Source organism: Carya illinoinensis, chromosome 5 (assembly GCF_018687715.1).
Source record: "Carya illinoinensis cultivar Pawnee chromosome 5, C.illinoinensisPawnee_v1, whole genome shotgun sequence".
Taxonomy (NCBI): domain Eukaryota; kingdom Viridiplantae; phylum Streptophyta; class Magnoliopsida; order Fagales; family Juglandaceae; genus Carya; species Carya illinoinensis.
Genome location: NC_056756.1, coordinates 47,606,235 through 47,627,496, shown reverse-complemented (window position 1 = coordinate 47,627,496; position 21,262 = coordinate 47,606,235). Strand labels below are relative to the sequence as shown.

Below are 21,262 nucleotides of genomic sequence, written 5' to 3'. Positions count from 1 at the left end.
AATTAGAAACGCCTTTAAGAAATTCCTTCATTTTGGAAATCTTTGGCCGTGTATACTTGGGCGTAAGCACATGCGTCACATAATGAGAACCAAATGATTGACTGAGTCATAAAAATGTGAGTCTTCTTTCTGCTTGTTTTAAAATATCTTTTAAAACCAAATAATTGACAGTACAAATATATCTGTTTTCCTTTGAGAGGCTGAGAAACCTTCCTTCCCTTTGAGAGGCTGAGAAACCTTCCTTCCATAAAACAGATACAAAATATTTGCTTATAAGAAATGGCAATGATGATCATCTCCTACTTCTTCTTGTTTGTGGTAATTTTCATCTTACCCGCCCACGTACAAGGCCGAAATGAGTGTGCTGATTCATTACAGTGTGCAAGCCACGGCCCAGCCGTCCGATCTCCTTTCCGACTTCAAGACCGACACCCAGACCACTGTGGCTTTTATGGGTTTCTTCTGTCCTGCACTGATAAAAACCAAACGGTGCTCCACCTACCGGATTCAGTAGAACTGTTTGTCGAAAACATTGACTACAAATCTCGGAGAATCCAATTGTATCATCCACACCGTTGCTTTCCAAGAGATATTCGGCATCTCAATTTATCTTCCTCGCCTTTCCAGTTCACACCAGATCCAGATTACCCTTTAGCTGACTATGCCTTTTTCGGTTGTTCCCGTAAAAAAACAGAAGAAGATAAATACACTTGGACCTCTTGTCTTAGTGGCCCTAACCACCAAGTTCATGCCTTGGCTTATGAAGATTCCATCACCAGCTTTCCCTTACCCCCTTGTAGAAGGATTTATGACGTTAGATCGATCCCAAGTTATTTGGTATCCAGAGAAACTATTTACATGAATTGGTCCAGAGAAACTATTTACATGAAATTAAATATATATATACATATATACACACACACACGCATATATTGAAGTGTTTTATATCCTGAATGTTATTCCTAAAATTTGGAAGAAAACTAAAATTAGAAAAAAATAATAAATAAAAACCGATGCCGGTTGTGAATAATAAATAATCTCTCTTTTTTTTAATTTCACAAGCATGATGAGAATCTGATATGTTAAAACATTTCGCAGGTACGTCATCAACAAAAGTAGTCACCGCTGGTAAGTGTCCCTCGTTTATATCATGACACTTTCATCATCGGGCAAAATCATGAGATATAGGACTTCTTGATCACTCACGATTCTTCAATATGCAGGTGCCGTCTTAGGTCCATTTCTTGTACTACTGGTGGTCTTTGCTCTCCAACGTCTCTATATTAATGATATGGTAGAAAAAGAATATCGGGCAAAGATTGAAAAGTTCCTGGAGGATTATAGAAATTTCCAGCCGACGAGATACTCGTATGCTGATATTAAAAAGATTACAAATCAATTTGCTGAGAAGTTGGGCCAAGGAGCATACGGTACAGTATTCAAAGGAAAACTTTCCAATCAAATTCATGTTGCCGTGAAGATCCTGAACAACAGTTCCAAGGAAAATGGTGAAGAATTCATAAATGAAGTGGGAATAATGGGTAGAATTCACCATGTTAATGTGGTTCGCCTTGTTGGCTTTTGTGCTGATGGATTTAGGCGAGCACTAGTTTATGAGTTCTTATCAAATTACTCACTAGAGAAGTTCATATTTTCAACAAATGTCAAGAACCGTTTTCTTGGATGGGACAAGTTGCAAGATATCGCCATCGGCGTTGCAAAAGGAATTGAATATCTTCACCAAGGATGTGACCACCAAATCCTCCATTTTGACATCAAACCCCACAATGTTTTGCTTGACGATAACTTTAATCCAAAAATTTCTGATTTTGGTCTTGCAAAATTGTGTTCCAAGGATCAGAGTGTAGTATCTATGACTACGGGCAGAGGGACCATGGGGTATATTGCACCTGAAGTGTTCTCTAGAAACTTTGGGAATGTGTCTTATAAAGCAGATGTTTATAGTTTTGGAATGTTGCTACTTGAAATTGTTGGAGGGAAGAGAAATGTTGATGTCACAGCGGAAAGCACTAGCAAGGTCTACTTTCCAGAATGGATTTATAATCTTTTAGAACAAAAAGAAGAGTTAAGAGTCTTTATCGAAGATGATGGATATACTAAAATTGTAGAGAAACTTGCAATTGTCGGACTATGGTGCATACAATGGCACCCAATGGATCGCCCTTCCATGAAACTTGTAGTTCAAATGTTGGAAGGAGAAGAAGATAAATTAATCATGCCTCCTAATCCTTTTGCCTCCTCAGGTCCTACAAAAGTTCAAGCACGGAAACCTACCACGCGTTTAGGTCAAGATTTGGAGGTTATCCCCGAATTAGATTAAGTATAATTGTTTAGATTTTGTTTTGAAATCTTGTTGTAGTTGAGCATTATTGCTTTTGATTTTGCAATCCTAAAGGAATTCAAGGTTGTTTCTTTTCTATGAACTTGATATGATTATATTTGTTTAAGATAAAATCTAGTAGTTTGGAAGGGGCTAATCAGTATTGACAAGTACCATCATGGTAGACACGTTCTTTAGTCAAGATTCCCATTTTGTATGGTATAGTATGTCGCAACATATTATACATGACCCATTAGTCATTAAGGGCAGTGACTCAATGCTCTGAATTAGTTGTTTGTTATATACTAAATTATGGATTCACCTTATGATATTAGTATTAACCTAATGAGTATAGATTTTAAATTATGATTCAAATATATGGCGTAACCAGTCCAGTTTAGTCTAATTTTGGACCTTTTTTTAAAAATCGAATCAGTGTATATTAGTTTTTAAAAATTTAAGAACCGATATCAAATAGATTCATCACTGAGACAGAAACTTATAGTTTTTTAAGTTTCGGTCTAGTCTGATCCCCTTTTTTTGGTTTATGTATTATCTATGTTAATAATAATATAATCTTTACATATATTAAACTATATATTAGTCTATTTATATTATAGTATATACTTATATTATAGTATAAGTACATTACTTATTTTTTAATAATTAATACATATTAGTATAGTATTGGATTTATCTAACATGCAAGTGGGTCTCACACATATATTGGTATCCACACAAGCAGGCTGCCTGAATTAGTTCTTTCTCCGAATTAGAATCTTTACTATATAAAATGTGAATTTATAAATATTTTATCTAGTAAGCACATTATCTTTCGTAAGTCTTGAAGAATATTAACATGGCTTAAAAAATGAAATTATATGTACATTATGAAACATGCAGCATTCATCCGCGTTAGTGGCCGAGAAGGATCTCGAAATTGATTGGAAATGTAGCCTTCACGAAAATGGCTTATTATAAATTATATAAATTAAAATCTCTTTTTTTATTTATTTTATTCTATTATTTTTTTATTTATTTCAAACTCTTGGGTGATGTTTTTACAAGGGTATCAATGATGTACAACAAGGAGAGTGTTACCTCCACATTACTTTTCTTTTAGGAGTTGTTTGGATTCAAAAACCATCTCATCTTATCTCATCTCATTATTACTATTTTATTAAATTCTCACACAAAGTATAATAAACAATGCAATTTTTTCAAATTCTAAAATAATAATAATATTAAGAAATAATATTTTAATAATATTTTATTCAACTTTCAACTTTTATCTAAAATCATCTCATTTCACTATCCACAAAGCCCCTTAGGTACTCCAAACATACAACAAGAAATAAATAAATTATTCCTAAATATAAAATGTAACTTGATAGTAAACTCAAGTCATGTTTGAATAAAATTAGATCATGCATCCAGCACTCCTAAAGTACTCTAACCACGTACTTACGAATTCAATTTGTTTACATGCAAACACTTATAAATCTGAACAGTTTCTAAGGGATTTCCTAGATATTGATGGGTTGTTAAAAACATGCTTAATTCAGTACTAGTGTTGATTTTTCAAGTCAATGGACATCTTATTCACGTACGTCTAGCGCCTGCTTAATTAATCATTGCACACATTTCAAATTTAATGACTTCACCATCAACGTCATGACTTTTCTTCATTTTGGTTTAGATCAATAATCCCAATCCATATGTTTTCTTCAATCATGTAACACGTGGGTCTCACATTCATATTGCTATGGAGCATGGACACATATATACAATATATCCATATGAGCTGACGACAATATTATGTACTCTAAAAACATATAATTAATTTGTTATATTATTAAAAAATAGGTTTTCTATAAATGTCTTAGTTTTTAAAATATCTTTTTTACTTTTTGTCCATGAAAAAAAAATTATATTTTCCTTTTAAACAAGAACCAAAGCAGTCACAATCTTCTTTTTCTACCCCGGCCAATATATACGCAATGTAGAAATCGTTGGTGTAAATATTGCGCATAATCAACATCCCATATAAGATGGGCTCGACCACTATGTATCATATGTAGAAGACAAGCCCCTTCACATTGAAAGTAGGGGTGTAACCGATCCGATTCAGTCCGGTTTTGGACAAAATTTAGAACCGAACCGGTATGTACCGGTTTTGCATTTTTCAAAACCGATTACGTACAGGTTATCCTCCTAAACCGGTACTCTAGTTTTACAGGTTTCCGGTCAAGTTCAATTCGGTTTTACCGGTTTTAATGTACTCTATTATATATTATATATTATATAATATAGTATATTATAGTATATAATACTATAGCGATAATATATTGTAGTATATTATAATATATATTATAATATATATATTTACAAAAAGTACATATATTATATTTTTTTTAAACTCCTTAAATATTTTAAAAAGAAATTAGAAACTGATTAAAAAAGCACTAAGTAAAAATTTTAGTTTATATTAATTAGCAATTTACACCTATAATATAATATAAAAACTTGTATACAACATAAAGAATTATATAACAAATATTTCATATATCAGATAAAGTTATATATGTATATATAAGACCGGTTTTCAAAATGCGAGAACCAGTACCAGATTGATTCCAACCGGTTTGTTTTTTTGTTTTTAGAAACCGAAATTGGAACAGGCTGGTTGGTGGGTTCAGTCAGTTCGACCGGTTTTTTGGTTTATTTTTACGGCCCTACTCAAATCTGATTAATGGAGCTAGCGCGCGGCCACTATGGCTATCCCATCTAGACCCCTCCTATCTCATTCTTAACGGATAATATATTATTATGTGAGTGTTCAAACTTCTCACTATGCATGCCACCTACTTTATGAATAAGCCTAGTTCAATACATAGTTACGACAAGAATCTCAAGCTAATTTTAACTGAATGTAAGCCATTACAAGTAACTAGCTTGTTTCCAATTAATTGTTTAATTTTTTAAATACTCGTATCCTTCAAGGAATTAATCAAAATCAAGTTGAACGAATTGTTTGAATGAATGAATCAAAAGCTGCAGACTAATTATTGTAAACCCTAGTGCCAACACAGGTTTTAAGAAAGTTGAAAATGCACAAAGTTAATTATTATATGGCATATAGTTGAAGGCTAACCGCGTACGAATTCAATTTGTTTACACAACCTTATATAAAATAATTCCTAACATTTTCTAAGTAATTTCTAGATACTGATGGGTCATAGAAAACATGTTCCATTATTGGTTTGCAAGTCAAATCATAATTCACTTGCAACGCCAACTGAATTATACTTGAGCGGTAGTTCGATTTGCTTTAAGGCTATCTTAGTGGAAAATATGACAATCACGACCATGCAATATTTATGTATTCGGTTAATTTTTAAAATTGTAAGCTGGCTATTAGCGATTGGCTCCAACAAATTTAAACTTATTTTAATTCATTTACTAAATGCACTAACCATCTAGGCACATTATGACGTTTGATCTTCATTGTGGTTTAGATATTAATTCCAATCCACATTATACATTATTGGCGGATCAAGGTCTAACATGCAAGTGGGTCTCACATTTATTATACATTGCTATGGACACATGCAGGCTTCCTGAATTAGTTCTTTCTCTCAGAATCTCTACTATATAAAATGTGAATTTATAAATATTTTATTTAGCTAGCACATTATCTTTCGTTAGTCTTGAATCAGAGCATATATAAGAATTTGTTTTAAAATTATTAGTAGATAAACGTCTTAATTTTTGGAATACTTATATACTTTTTGCAAATGAAAATTTTATATAAAAAAAGAAAAAGAAAAAGAAAATAAAGCATGTAGCCTAAGCAATCCCAATCTTCTTTTTCATTTTTTCTAGCCCAATACGTACGTATACAACGCAAAAATCTCATTGGTAAGAATTGGTTGGCCACATAATCAATGTCTCATATATATATAGAAACAGGCTCCTTGACATTGAAAAGATCACAGCGAGCATCATTTCAATAGACTACTTGCACTAAAGCTTGTCGCTATTTTTGTTGATAGATGGATTTTAGGTTCTAATCAACATCACAGAAGATGACCCTCTTAAAAGACTTATCTCCTAACGAATTGTTTAATTTAGACCTCACATGGATTCATGTTGATTATCATAATTGATAATCATCCACGCATTGCATTATAATATAGGAAAATACTTTAGTTACAAAGAAATTATACAAAATATAATTAACATGGCCTAAATTTAGGAAATTATATAAACATCATGAAACAACATGATTCATCCACGGTAGCCGATCGAGAAGGATTTCGACAATTAATAGGACATGTAGCCTTCACAAAAATGGCTATTATGCGGAGGAAATTTTTTTTTTTCATTTTCTACTTGAGGGATTTCAAGCTCTTGGGTGATATTTTTATAAGGTCAGGAAAGATGCACAACGAGGAGAGGGTTATCCTATGATACTTTTCTTTTAGAGACTCCAAACAACAAGAAATAAATAAAATATTCTTAAATATAAAATGTAACTCGATAGTAAAGTACTCAAGTCTTGTTTGAATAAAATTAGATCATCCACCACTGATCCTAAAGTCTAACTTGCACGTACGTACGAATTCAATTTGTTTACATGCACACACTTATAAATTCCAACAGTTTTCAAGGGATTTCCTTCTTCAATCATCTAACAAGTGGGTCTCACATTTATAAATTGCTATGGAGCATGCACACATACAATATATCTATACAAGTTGGAAACGATATTATGTTATCTAAAAACATAAAATTAATTTTCTATATTATAAAAAAATGGGTTTTCAATAAACGCCTTAGTTTTTGGAATATCTTTTTACTTTTTATCAATGAAAAAAATTTATATTTTTCTTTAAAAAAAAAAAACCAAAGCAATCCCAATCTTCTTTATCTACCCCAATATATACGCAACGTACGCATGAGAAATCTTGCTGGTGTAAATTTTGCAAGTAGTAGACCGCATAATCAACTTCATGGGCTCGACCACTATATATGTAGAAGACATGCCCCTCGACATTGAAAGAGATAATAACAACTAATGGGTCTTCGTTTGACTTCATTTGTTATCTTATTATGAAAGTTTTACATATATAACTAAGTGTTAGTGAAATATACAATACAATAAAATTAACATTTAAATGAAATCAATTTGGACTGAGGCATGAAAATCCCGCCCTCTTTAAAGAGATTCAAGCCCTCTGCATTATTATTAAAACAACATTTTTTTTTCTTGCTTTATATATATTCAACGGACCATTATTTTGTTTTTATTTTGGAAGAAAAAAGACTGTATAAAATGTAAATTTCATAAATATTTAACTCAGATTGGTTAATTTTCTCTCCAATTGTAAGCTTATCATGAGCTATTGAGATGGATGAACGATTTGCTACTAAGATTGGAAACAGGGTAATGAGATTTCTTTGAGCTATTTCATGAGCAACCAATGGCCCAATGTTGTTATATTGTTTTTGTTTTTTGAAGTTTCACCCAAGATTGAATATTAGGTCTTTTAGTATTGCAACGGGGCATTACAAGGATAACAGGAGCGAAGTTCATAAAGGGCATGGTTTGAGAAGAGAAATGCGGGAGCAATGATCTCATTAAGAAGAGTGGGTTTCACATGCAGCCATTCCAATAACATATGATTCATTAAGGGTTTCCACAAGTTAACTCGATCAGCTATGATAAGTTATATGTAGCAATAATGGTGACAACGTAAACAAATGCAGGTCATGTTGGTTCTCTTGGGAGCAATGAGACTCATTGACGACTTTCTAGTTGTAAGCGGATATTTCCACTCAGGCCACAGGCTCATAAGGCAAGCCCAGATCAAGGGAGCCCAATCCAGCTGGACGGCCCCTTGGCCCACTAAGGGTGCCAACCTCAAAGTTGAGGTTAGCCCATGACCATAATTACACGACAAGTCCAAAAATGCAAGGAAGGAGGGGGCACTTTGCACCGGCACTCCCCTACAATGCCTAGCCATAGGAAACATTGTATAGGCAGGTGGGCAGGAAATGTGGAGAGACCTTATTCTTTTGATAGCAAGGGATGAGGAGCCTGGCGGCATGCACCTATAGGATAAAAAGGACAGGAAGCCATGCTGTATTAGTGGCGTCACTTCAGAAGTCATGTCATATTAAAGGAATCTGACTAAAATAACAATTGATGGGACATATACTCCTACCATGGGGTATGGATGATTCACTCAAGAAACCTAGTATAAAAACTGATCCCCAGGTACGAAAAACACTCTTTAAACTCTCTATTCTACTAAGGTAATACTGCCTCAAGCATCGGAGATTACCCGGCCTCCACCTCCACCAAGGCTCCCAACTCTTAGTGTTTTCTCTAAGTCCGCAGCCTAAGACTAAAGACCCGAGTCGTTGGAGCCTGGCCCAAAGGGATACGAATAGGGGCATAAAAAAAAAAAAAAAAAAAAAAAAAAAAAAAAAAAAAAACTGGTGAACCGGTAAACCGGACCGGATCGGACCAAACCGGTGGGATGGATCCGGTCTCTCGTTTGATTCTATCTGGTATCGGTTTTATTTTTCTTTAAATCGGTCAAAATCGGTCTGGTTCCAATTTTTCTTTTTTCTAAAACCGGACTGAAGATTCCATCACCCGCTTTCCCTTACCCCCTTGTATAAAGATTTATAACGTTAGATCGATTCCACCTCATTTGGTATCCAACGATGACCCACTAGATGAAGCGAAAGGTATATATTCTATTCTATCTAATTTCCACCTCTGCACTCAATTTATTCACACTTCTATTAATGCCTAGCTTACAAAGGCTCTTTTGCAGATTGTCGCGTCGAATTTTCTGCATTAACAAAATTTTAATTTTGCACCAAAGAAATATGAAATTAAATATATATAATATATATACACATATATTGAAGTGTTTTATCATGATTAATCATGTGAAATCACCACTTCACTCAATATTAATAAACAACATTAACACCTTACTTTCACGGGAAAAAAAAATATTCTCTCTGTTTTGTAATGATCATAAGCATGATGAGAATCTGATATGTTAAACCATTTCGCAGGTACATCAACAAAACTAGCTGTCATTGCTGGTAAGTTGTCCCATGGCTATATGACGTTTTCATCATTGGGCAAGACCATGGGATATATATCGGACTTCTTGATCACTCGCGATTGTTCAATATGCAGGTGCCGTCTTAGGTTCATTTCTTGTACTACTGGCGGTCTTTGCTCTCCAACGTCTCTATATGAATGATATGGAAGAAAAAGAATATCGGGCGAAGATTGAAAAGTTCTTGGAGGATTATAGAAATTTCAAGCCGACAAGATACTCATATGCTGATATTAAAAAGATTACAAATCAATTTGCTGAGAAGTTGGGCCAAGGAGCATATGGTACAGTATTCAAAGGAAGACTTTCCAATCAAATTCATGTTGCCATGGAGATCCTGAACAACAGTTCCAAGGAAAATGGTGAAGAATTCATAAATGAAGTGGAAATAATGGGTAGAATTCACCATGTTAATGTGGTTCGCCTTGTTGGCTTTTGTGCTGATGGATTTAGGCGAGCACTAGTTTATGAGTTTTTATCAAATTACTCACTAGAGAAGTTCATATTTTCAGCAAATGTCAAGAACCGTTTTCTTGGATGGGACGTACAAGTTGCAAGATATTGCCATCGGTGTTGCAAAAGGAATTGAATATCTTCACCAAGGATGTCACCACCAAATCCTCCATTTTGACATCAAACCCCCACAATGTTTTGCTTGACGATAACTTTAATCCAAAAATTTCTGACCTTGGTCTTGCAAAATTGTGTTCCAAGGATTAGAGTGTAGTATCTATGACTACGGGCAGAGGGACCATGGGGTACATTGCACCAGAAGTGTTATCTAGAAACTTTGAAAATGTGTCTTATAAAACAGATGTTCATAGTTTTGGAATGTTGCTACTTGAAATTGTTGGAGGGAAGAGAAATGTTGATGTCACAGTGGAAAGCACTAGCAAGGTTTACTTTCCAGAATGGATTTATAATCTTTTAGACCAAACAGAAGAGCTAAGAGTCTTTATCGAAGATGATGGAGATACTAAAATTGTAGAGAACCTTGCAATTGTCGGACTCTGGTGCATACAATGGCACGCAATGGATCGCCCTTCCATGAAACTTGTAGTTCAAATGTTGGAAGGAGAAGAAGATAAATTAATCATGCCTCCTAATCCTTTTGCCTCCCCAGGCCCTACAAGAATTCAAGCACGGAAACCTACCACGCATTTTGGTCAAGATTTGGAGGTTATCCCAAATTAGATTAAGTATAATTGTTTAGAGTTTGTTTTGAAATCTTGTTGTAGTTGAGCATTATTACTTTTGATTTTGCAATGGCAAAGGAATTCAAGGTTGTTTCTTTTTATATGAAATTGAAATGATCATATTTGTTTCAAATAAAATCCAGTAGTTTGGATGGGGCTAATAAGTAATATGACCACTAGCCTCATGGTAGACACGTTCTTCTATCAAGATTCCCATTTTGTATGGTATAGTATGTTGCAACAGATAATACATGACCCATTAATCATTAAGGGCAGTGACTCAATGCTCTTGATTAGTTGTTTGTTATATACTAAGTTATGGATTCACCTTATGCTATTAGAATTAACCATCTAAGGATTCATTTGATTTCCTAATGAGAATAGATTTTAAATTATGATTCAAATCTAAAGGTGTAACTAGTCCAGTTCAGTCCATTTTTGGACATTTTTTTTTTAAATCGAATCGATGTATACCAGTTTTTAAAAATTTATGAACCAATATCAAATTGATTCATCATTGAGACTGAGACTTCCAGTTTTTCCAGTTTTAGTATGGTCTGATCTTTTTCCGGTTTTACATATTATCTATATTAGTAATAATATGGTCTTTACATATATTAAACTATTAGTCTATTTATATTATAGTGTAAACTTATATTATAGTATAATTATATTAATTATTTTTTAATAATTGACACATACTAATACAGTACTGGATTTATCTATAATCTATATAAGTTATAGATTTTTTATATGAGTATATATAATCAAATGTGTAAAAACATATTTACAAAAAGTATATATATTATATTTTTTTAAAACTCCTTAAATATTTTAAAAAGAAATTAAAAAAAAAAAACTGATTAAGTAAGCGTACAACTTGCGAATAAGTTCAAACTTAGTAGGAAAAATTAACTGTTCATAAATATAAAATACAATTCAATGATAAAAAATTCTAACTCGACTTGTGTTTGAATAAATTAATGAAACAAATAAAATTTGATCATCCACCACTAGCTGAAGGCTAACATTTTCCAAGTAATTTCTAGATATGGATGGGTCATAGAAAACATGTTCCATTACTGGTTTGCAAGTGATCAAATCATATTGATCACTTGCAACGACTACTGCATTGGCCGAGCGGTAGCTCGATTTGCTTTAAGGCTATTTCAGTGGAAAATATGACAATCACGAGAGTGCAATATTTATGCATTCGGTTAATTTTAAAAATTGTAAGCTGGCTATTAGCGATTGACTCCAACTTATTTTAATTCATTTACTAAATGCACTGACCATCCACGCACGTTATGACGTTTGATCTTCATTGTGGTTTAGATATTAATTCCAATCCACATTATACATTATTGGCGGATCAAGGTCTAACATGCAAGTGGGTCTCACATTTATTATATATTGCTATGGACACATGCAAGCTGCCTGAATTAGTTCGTTCTCTCAGAATCTTTATTATATAAAATGTGAATTTATAAAATATTTTATCTAGCTAGTAGAATATCTTTCATCAGTCTTAAAAAATCAGAGCATATATAAGAATTTGCTTTAAAATTATTTGTAGATAAACGTCTTAATTTTTGGAATATTTATACACTTTTTGCAAATGAAAGTTTTATTATTAAAAAAAAAGAAAAATAAAATAAAGCAGCCTAATTAACAGTACTCCTAATCTTCTTTTTCATTTTTCCTAGCCCAATACATACGTATACAACGCAGAAATCTAATTGGTAAGAATTGGTTAGCCACATAATCAACGGCCCAATGAAACCTACAAAAAATTATTATTTATAGATCAATTCAAATCATCTGAAATCACATCAACACGTTTAAACATAACCTAGTCAAATCAAGTGAAACACTTGGTAGTACTGGAGTTGAAAGGTTCAGGGTCAATGCAACCATGTATCCCGTGTTTGGCATGTTAATTACGTAGTCTAGATTACAATTGCAATTGGATTAATTTCCATGAAGTTTCAGTGCTATTCAATTGCAACTTCATTGGGCGGTAGGTTTTGAAGAAGATTTTGGAATAAATAAACCTGGCCAATGTTAGAGCCTCAGCCTAGCTAGTATTTTCCAAGTAACTGCTAGATATCGATGGGTCATAGAAAACATGATGCTACATTACTGGTGCTGGTTTTTCTAGTCGTTGGCATGTTGTTTACGCCCATGCACGCACTAGTGCACGACTTGACCGTCGACCTAGCTAATTAATGACTTTTCTTCATTTTAGTTTAGATATTCCCAATCCACATGATTACTTGTACGCGGTGGTCCCCGAGGAGCTTTTTTCTTCAATCAGCTCACAAGTGGGTCGACTCACATTTCAAAATTGCCATGGACGCATTCAAGCCCCAAGTTCTTAGAATGCTACTAAATTAATACGAATTTGTAAATATTTATTTAGCACGTTCGCGCGTTAGTTTAATTCAAAGATTAGTGCAAAATTAGGATTTGCTTTAAAATTATTTGTAGACAATAGAACTGATAGAAATTTAAACAATATGTTTCCAACTATTATGAGTTGCATAAACTATGAGAATATCTTCTAATTGGTCCTTCCGTTTATAAAGTCTCAAAAACAAAAATAATATTAAAAAACTATATTCTAATAATATTTTATTTAATTTTAAACTTTCATCTCATCTCATCTCATCTCATAACATATGTAAAAACAATTATATGTTTTTCTTTAAAATAGGAACCAAATTACCAGTCCCAACCAATCTTCTTTTTCAATTGCAAGTGGCCGCGCGTAGACCCGCATAATCAACGTCGTCCCAATATACAAGCAGTCGACCACTATATACCGGTTTAAATCTAAAAAAGATACAAAATTGGACCGAACCAGACCGATTATACCCCTATATGTACGCATAGATCATAGAAAATTAGTTTATTAGGCACAAATCGTGATTTATTTTATAAGTTCACTACAGTTTTATTTATATCAAATTCAACTTTTGATAAATTTTAGCTCATTTAGGAAATTATGAAGTGTTTGTTCGTGTGTCTAAAAATATGAATATATATAAAGTGTTGTTCGGCAACAGACATATATCCACAAAACTACAAAGGATTTTATTATCTTGCAAAATGTCAAAGTACACTATGGCATGAAATTATAATACATAGAACCATCATACTGTTCATAATAAACATATACATGAAGTTACACTGCAAAAAATCTAATTCCTCAATTATCACATTATTCACTCTAGTGAGGTGTTGAGCGAGCCTTGAGCGAATTCTCTGTCTAATGTTCACTCGAGCAACATGTCGAATGAGTGTCGAGCAAACTCTCTGCCTAAGCTTTGCCCGATTGATCTATCACGTGAACGTCAAATGAACTTTCTTTCTAATGATTGTGAAGTCACCAATATGGTCAAAAAGAATTTTTGGTGGTGCTACCCTAAGGCCCCCACAAGGCTTTGCAATGTTCGCTTCGGCTTGGGTCTATTAGCCCAAGCCTGCACTCAAGACTCGTTGAAAATCCGCCAAAAAAACTATAAAGCATCATTGTCAAATCGGGTCATCAAATCAGACTGTCACAAGAATAAACCAAACTCCACAAACCCAATAAATGTTTCCAATTATTTTGTGCTGCATTAACTATAAGCAAAAACCAATATATAGGAGCTCGCATTTTGCAATGAAATTATGATGCTATATATCTGAAAACAATAAATCAAAAATTTTCTACAAACTTTGGCATTTGACAACGATATTATGTTTTCAATTACTTTGTGATTCACAAGCTTTTTGTGAATGAAAAATTAAATATGTTTTTCTTTTAATTAGGAATGAAAATAGTGCCAATCTTCTTTTTCATTTTTTTCTACCCCAATATATACGCAACGCAGAAATCTTGTAATCAATTGCAAGCTGGGGTAGACCGCATAATCTATGTCCCATTGAAGACATGTTCGACCACTATATAGAAGACGGGCCTCTTGATGTTGAAAAGACAGCGTCATGAAAATAAAATTAAACAAATAAAAATTGATTTTCGATGACTCGGTGAAGTCTAATCACGTATGAATTCAATTTGTTTACAGAACCTTACAAATTCTTAACATTTTCCCAAGTAAGATATCAATGGTTGGTAGAAAACATGCTCATCACTGGTGCTGATTTTTCTAGTCATTGGCATCTTCTTCACGCTCACAACCTGTAATTAAGTCATAACTGTATTCATTAACATTACTTTATAATTATTATATTACTTCTTCCTAGGTATTATAGTAAATCGTGATATTTCTTGACTACGTTATATATATTAACATTCTCATTTCTTTATTTCCAAAAATCATCTATTTTTTTTTTCATTTTCCATTTATCTTATTTTCAAAATATTACTTTCTAATAGTTATGTTTTAAGTAAATTCATCTCTTGTTAGCGATCATACATTTTTAAAAAATAAAATTGTACTTTCCCTTGTTGGACAAAATAGAGAAAATAAAATTGATTTAGATAATATCCCAATCCACGTGAAAACTGGTGGGTTGTCCTCGAGGAGCTTTTTTCTTCAATCAGCTAGATATAATAATTGCAAGTGGTAGACCGCAAGTCCAATAGAAGACGTGGGCTGTCCCCCAATACCTGAAGTTAAAGCTCCTTTACATACGTTGATATGAACGTCCCATAGAACGGGGGGGTCGACCACCATATATTGTCTCCCACTCCCTGGCCGAAAGCTAGCTCCATTGATATTCACATGACAGTCGTTATTCCAACAGATCGACCTCACACGCATTACACGCATTGCAATATTAATTTATTAAATCATGTAGCACCACTATTAATTATTATAAAGAATTGAGACGTAATAATTGCAAGTGGTAGACCGCATAATCAACGTCCCATAGAAGACGCGGGTTGTCTCCCAATACCTGGAGTTAAAGCTCCTTTGCATACGTTGATATGAACTTCCAATAGAACGGGGGGGTCGACCACTATATATTGTCTCCCCAATAATGTTAGGGATCCGCTGGGCCGTTGGAGCAACCGCTCCCAAATTTTGTTTTTTGTATGTTTTCTTTCTTATTAAGAAAAAATTATTTAATATTATTGTGACTTTTTTATTTTTTTTAAATATTTAAAAATATTAAAAAATGATGTAAAAATTAAAAAACAAAAAAAAATATTTTTTAAACCTAGCGAGAGAGCCCCAGCGGTAGCTCTAGCAAGCCCCATGGTCTCCCACTACCTGGCCGAAAGCTCCTTTGATATTCATATGACAGCGTCGACGTTATTCCAACAGACCTCACACGCATTGCAGGATTAAAATCACGTAGCACCACTATTAATTATTATAAACAATTTGTGTTCCGCACATGATTAATTTGTACTTTTAATTGGATTGGACTTTGATACTATTTGAAGCTCTCGATGAAAGTGGTTTAATTGTATTTGGAGCTCATTATAATTAGAAAAGTAATATTTAAGTAACAAAATTATGGAGTTAAAGCTCCTTTGCGTACGTTGACATGAACTTCCAATAGAACGGGGGGTCGACCACTATATATTGTCTCCCCAATAATGCTAGGGATCCGCTGGGCCGTTGGAGCAACCGCTCCCAAATTTTTTTTTTTTTTTTTTGGTATGTTTTCTTTTTTATTAAGAAAAAATTATTTAATATTATTCTAACTTTTTTTATTTTTTTTTAAATATTTAAAAGTATTAAAAAATGATGTAAAAACAAAAAAACAAAAAAAAAATATTTTTTAAACCTAGCGAGAGAGCCCCAGCGGTAGCTCTAGCAAGCCCCATGGTCTCCCACTACCTGGACGCATTGCAGGATTAAAATCACGTATCACCACTATTAATTATTATAAACAATTTGTGTTCCGCACAAGATGAATTTGTACTTTTAATTGGATTGGACTTTGATACTATTTGAAACTCTCGATGAAAGTGGTTTAATTGTATTTGGAGCTCATTATAATTAGAGAAATAATATTTACAGTTATAGAGTAGCATACTCTTTTTGAAAACATGTGAGTAAATATATAATCTACATGTAAAAATTAATTTTTTATTAATAGACATCACTCTTTTTCAAAAGAAGTACGCGGTATTTTCACAAATACATAATTGTATTCATTAACATTACTTTATAATTATTATATTACTTCTTCCTAGGTAGGGGTGAGTTCGGTCCGGTCCGGGGAGGTTTTGTGGACCGGACCGGACCTATTCGGTCTAGGGTTTTCCCATCCTGGATCGGACCGAATTCCCTCAGGACCGGTCTGGTCTGATCCTATTCGGTCCGGTCGGTCCATTCGGTCCACGGTTGACTTTTTTTTTTTTAATCTAATGACATTTTTTTTAATACTTATGTAATTATATTGTAATATATTTAATATATATACATATAGTATACTATTATATATATATATATTAGTAATATGCTAATACTATTAGTCTATTTGTACTAATAACTATACTAGTATTAATAACTATACTAGTACTAATACTATAACTAATAACTATATGTAATGATAGTAATACTATATGTAATACTATATTAAATAATAGTAATACTCTTATTACTAATACTCTATGTAGTTATAGTGATTTAATACTAACATATTATATATTAAGCTAACTATACTCATACTATTATAAATTTACAAATATATGATATATTATAATTTATTCTATAACTTTTATAATATGTTAATACATTAATATATATACTAGTACTATATATATATATATATATATATTTGATCAGTTATACTAGTACTATATATTATAGTTAATAGTTATACATTAAAGAATATAGTAATACATTGATACTAAATATATATAGTTATAGACTTATAATGATTTAGTTATTATGAATTTATGATTAGTATAACTATATAATTGTATTAGTATTAGACTATTAGTAATTCAATTTGGCTATATTATATTAGTAATATTAGTTATGTTGAATCAACTAGTTAGTATAACTATATTCTACATCATTAGTATTAATATAAATATTAGTATTAGTTATAACTATATAGCCTATATTAGAATTGAGTTTTAGACTATATAATAGACTAATAGTATTAGTACAACTATATAAGTATATTGTATAGCTATATATTAGTTTTAATTATAGTGATTAGTATAACTATATAATAGTAGACTATTAGTATAACTATATATTAGTATTAGTTATACTGTTATGGTGATTTAGTATATTATAATTTATATATTATATTTATACTAATTAAAGTGATAAATATACTATATAGTTATACATAGTATTAATTATAGTGATTAATATAACTATATAAATTATATAATAGTATATTAGTATTAATAGTAGACTATTAGTATAGGTCAGTATAGCTATTGTTGAAGTATTAGTTATAGTGATTTAGTATAACTATATTAGTATAAGTATAACTATAGTCTATATTAGACTATTAATATTTTTTTTATACCATATATAATTATATAATTAATTATATACAACTATTATATAAATAATATATATAAATAATTTTTTTTTAATTTCTATTCGGTCGGATCCGGGGTGAAAAACCCCCGGACCAGGACCGGACCGAATCCTTTCGGTCCCTTAAAAATTGGACTGGATCGGTCCGGTCCGGTTCGGTCCAAACAGTACCGGTCTGGTCGGTTTATCCTGTCCAGACCGTCCGATTCTCAGCCCTATTCCTAGGTATTATAGTAAATCGTGATATTTCTTGACTACGTTATATATATTAACATTCTCATTTCTTTATTTCCAAAAATCATCTCCTTTTTTTTTTCATTTTCCATTTATCTTATTTTCAAAATATTACTTTGTAATAGTTATGTTTTAAGTAAATTCATCTCTTGTTAGCGATCATACATTTTAAAAAAATAAAATTGTACTTTCCCTTGTTGGACAAAATAGAGAAAATAAGAGAGGTGCTAGGAAGCAGAATGAGAGACAATAAATATTTAAGATGAGATATGGAGAATAACAAATATTTCATACATATTTCTTGAATTTTTTATAATTTATTTTTATTATTCTTTGCTCAATATGGTGTACACACACCCACCCACACACACACACACACACATATATATTTAAAAATTAAGGTTGGCATCTATCAAAACTACTTTTAATTCTAAAATAATTAATCAAGTCCATTAAATAATTGAAAGGGATAACAACAACTAATAGATATGCGTAATTTAGTAATTTTGCTAGGAATGTGTTAAGTAACCAAGCCCATCAATTTTTTTCTATAATGAGTAGTGAAGCCCATGTATTGGGGGTGGGCTTTGAGAGAGAGAGAGAGAGAGAGAGAGAGAGAGAGAGAGAGAGAGAGAGAGAGAGAGAGAGAGAGAGAGGCATCGGGCTTTTTGAGATTTTTCACACTCTTTTAGGGATGGGCTTACTCTCTAGGCCTTGAGACATATTGATATGTGATAGGCCTTCATAAATTGCTAGAGTACAACAATGATTATAACTCATCTGTCAAACTTGCCCAAACTAAAATCTCAAAATAAATGTTTGAAATAAATATCTCGAAAAATAAAAGGACAAGGTTTTAGTTTGTTCAACTTTTACTAGGTGTATACAAAGAGCTATCTCATCTTTTAGAAATTGATATTTATAAAAATGATTTTTTAGGCATCAAGGATATATATAGATATGTGTGTGTGTGTGTGTGAGAGAGAGAGAGAGAGAGAGTTAGATATATATTTCCCTATATTTCAGTAGAGTTTGAACTATTAAATTATGTAATTAAAAGTAACAAAAACTAGAATTAGAGCTAAACTTAAAAATTGATTTGTTTGTGGACCTCGGTAGAATAGATCTTAGCAGAAAACTATAATTCCTATATCAAAGCCTTTAAAATCTTGTGTTGACCAACTATCTTCCTTCCAAATATCAAGACTTATACATTTGTGCCACGTAGAATTAGAGAATCGATAATTTGTCAGGGCATACCACAATTTTGGGGTATCATGAACTGAATATCATTCACTTTAAATTTCTTGTATGTTGTACAAATAATCCTTAATACACCATTTTATAGGCATAGGAGGATAAGGAATATGAAATGTTGATATATTAATTAAAAAGATATATTCATAAATTAAAGATATATATCAAGCTTTTCATTGTGATCAATTTTGAGATAAAAATTTACCTCACCATTGTAAACCCAAAATGGTATTCCAAGGATTCCTGGTTTGACAAACAAAAGATAAATAATGTTAGCGGTTGGAAACATTCCTATTTATTATAAGAGGAGGGGGGGGGGGGGGGGGGGGGGGGGGGGGGTTGGGATTATGGGGTATACATGCATAAAGAAATTTCGTAAAAGTAGCATTCATCGTTTACTTGATAAGAAATCGGATCCTGCAGTGTTTACTCACCCGTATGGCTTTTTCAGCAAAAGCGATGTTGTTCGCTGAACTCGAAGATGCCCCACTTTCCACAATCTGTAGGGGTCATCCAAGAAAGCTCAAAACCGTATAGCAATAGGTTGTGTAAGTCTGTGCAGGAAATACTGCTTGGGTCTTCTGGTACCAGATTGCGGACTGACCACGATGTCTGGAATATATGCTCTACTTGGCACAAGTCCTCCACATCCCCTGTGTTCATCTGGCTATATATCACACATCTAAACCCGGCCTCAGGCTGGGATGAAGATGAGTTGGAAGCATACGATCTATTGCCAAAGCAAGTAGATGTGTTCAGATACCCTGGGGAATTCACTCGCTTTTCACAGTTCAACAAAACCATGGTTTCTCTGATTCCCCACTTCCGATAATATGTATTAAGGATGCTACTCTGGCCGATACACCAAAGGATACAGTGAATGGCACAACAGCAAAAGAAGGCTCATGCACCAGACCAACTGTAATAGAAATGCGCATGTGAGCTAATGGAATATCATGGAAACCTCTGGAAGAATATTTGTGTAACTAACTAGCTGAGCTGTACAGTGAGGATTTAATCTGAGAATTGTATTTGTTGAGACTTGCATTATAAATACCTATGGAAACAGATCATTATGTATGAGAGGAAAAACAATCAACAGTGAAATTCTGTCAAGCACTTTCCGTGCCTTTCTTCTCAGTTTTATTCTTTAGTCTCTTTAATATGGAGTATAATTCCATAAATATTCAGAAGGGATGTAGGAGTTGTTATCCTTCTGAATACCTGTGTCTACAACTCAGATTGTTTGGGAAGTGTAATTGATTTCCTGTACGTAGTGTTCTACGGACAATAAGTATAACACAGTTTGGCTGTCCTGACAGGATAGGATATACCTTGGGTTGCCGCAGTTTGGAGGATCGTGTTCCAATCGAAATGGAGAGCTAATGTTGGGGATATTGCCGCAGGAAGAAGGAACACAGTGCCGATTTGTATCCTTGGCACTGCAAGTTTGATGAAGAACTAGCGCACAACTAGAACGATAAGGGCCACAAGTTCTACAGAAAGGGGCACACCTCTCTTCATTCTAATTTCTGAGAGAGAGAGAGAGAGAGAGTATAGCGCATAGCTTCCACAGCTGTGAAGAAACAATATTTAAGTAGAGAGAAATGA

At 32.9% G+C, this 21,262-nt stretch overlaps 1 protein-coding gene, 1 long non-coding RNA gene and 1 pseudogene across 3 annotated transcripts; 2 read left to right on the top strand and 1 right to left on the bottom strand.

Annotated features, from left to right (window-relative positions):
• Positions 1–202: 202 nt before the first annotated feature.
• LOC122308780 (rust resistance kinase Lr10-like) lies at positions 203–2,498 on the top strand. 2 transcript variants are annotated; one of them, XM_043121988.1, is made up of 3 exons: positions 203–837; positions 1,099–1,128; positions 1,224–2,498. In XM_043121988.1, the coding sequence occupies exon 3, from the start codon at positions 1,292–1,294 to the stop codon at positions 2,339–2,341; it is 1,050 nt and encodes a 349-aa protein (XP_042977922.1). In that variant the 5' UTR covers positions 203–837; positions 1,099–1,128; positions 1,224–1,291; the 3' UTR covers positions 2,342–2,498. The 2 variants fall into 2 exon arrangements, with proteins under 2 accessions (XP_042977922.1, XP_042977921.1); XM_043121987.1 differs by having other exon boundaries at positions 203–1,128.
• Positions 2,499–9,423: 6,925 nt separating this feature from the next.
• Positions 9,424–10,686, top strand: LOC122310429 (annotated as a pseudogene).
• Positions 10,687–19,758: 9,072 nt separating this feature from the next.
• LOC122309367 lies at positions 19,759–21,262 on the bottom strand. The gene is made up of 3 exons (XR_006242420.1): positions 20,986–21,262; positions 20,086–20,570; positions 19,759–19,894 (listed from the first exon to the last, which is right to left on the bottom strand). It is a non-coding gene; the product is annotated as an uncharacterized LOC122309367 (long non-coding RNA).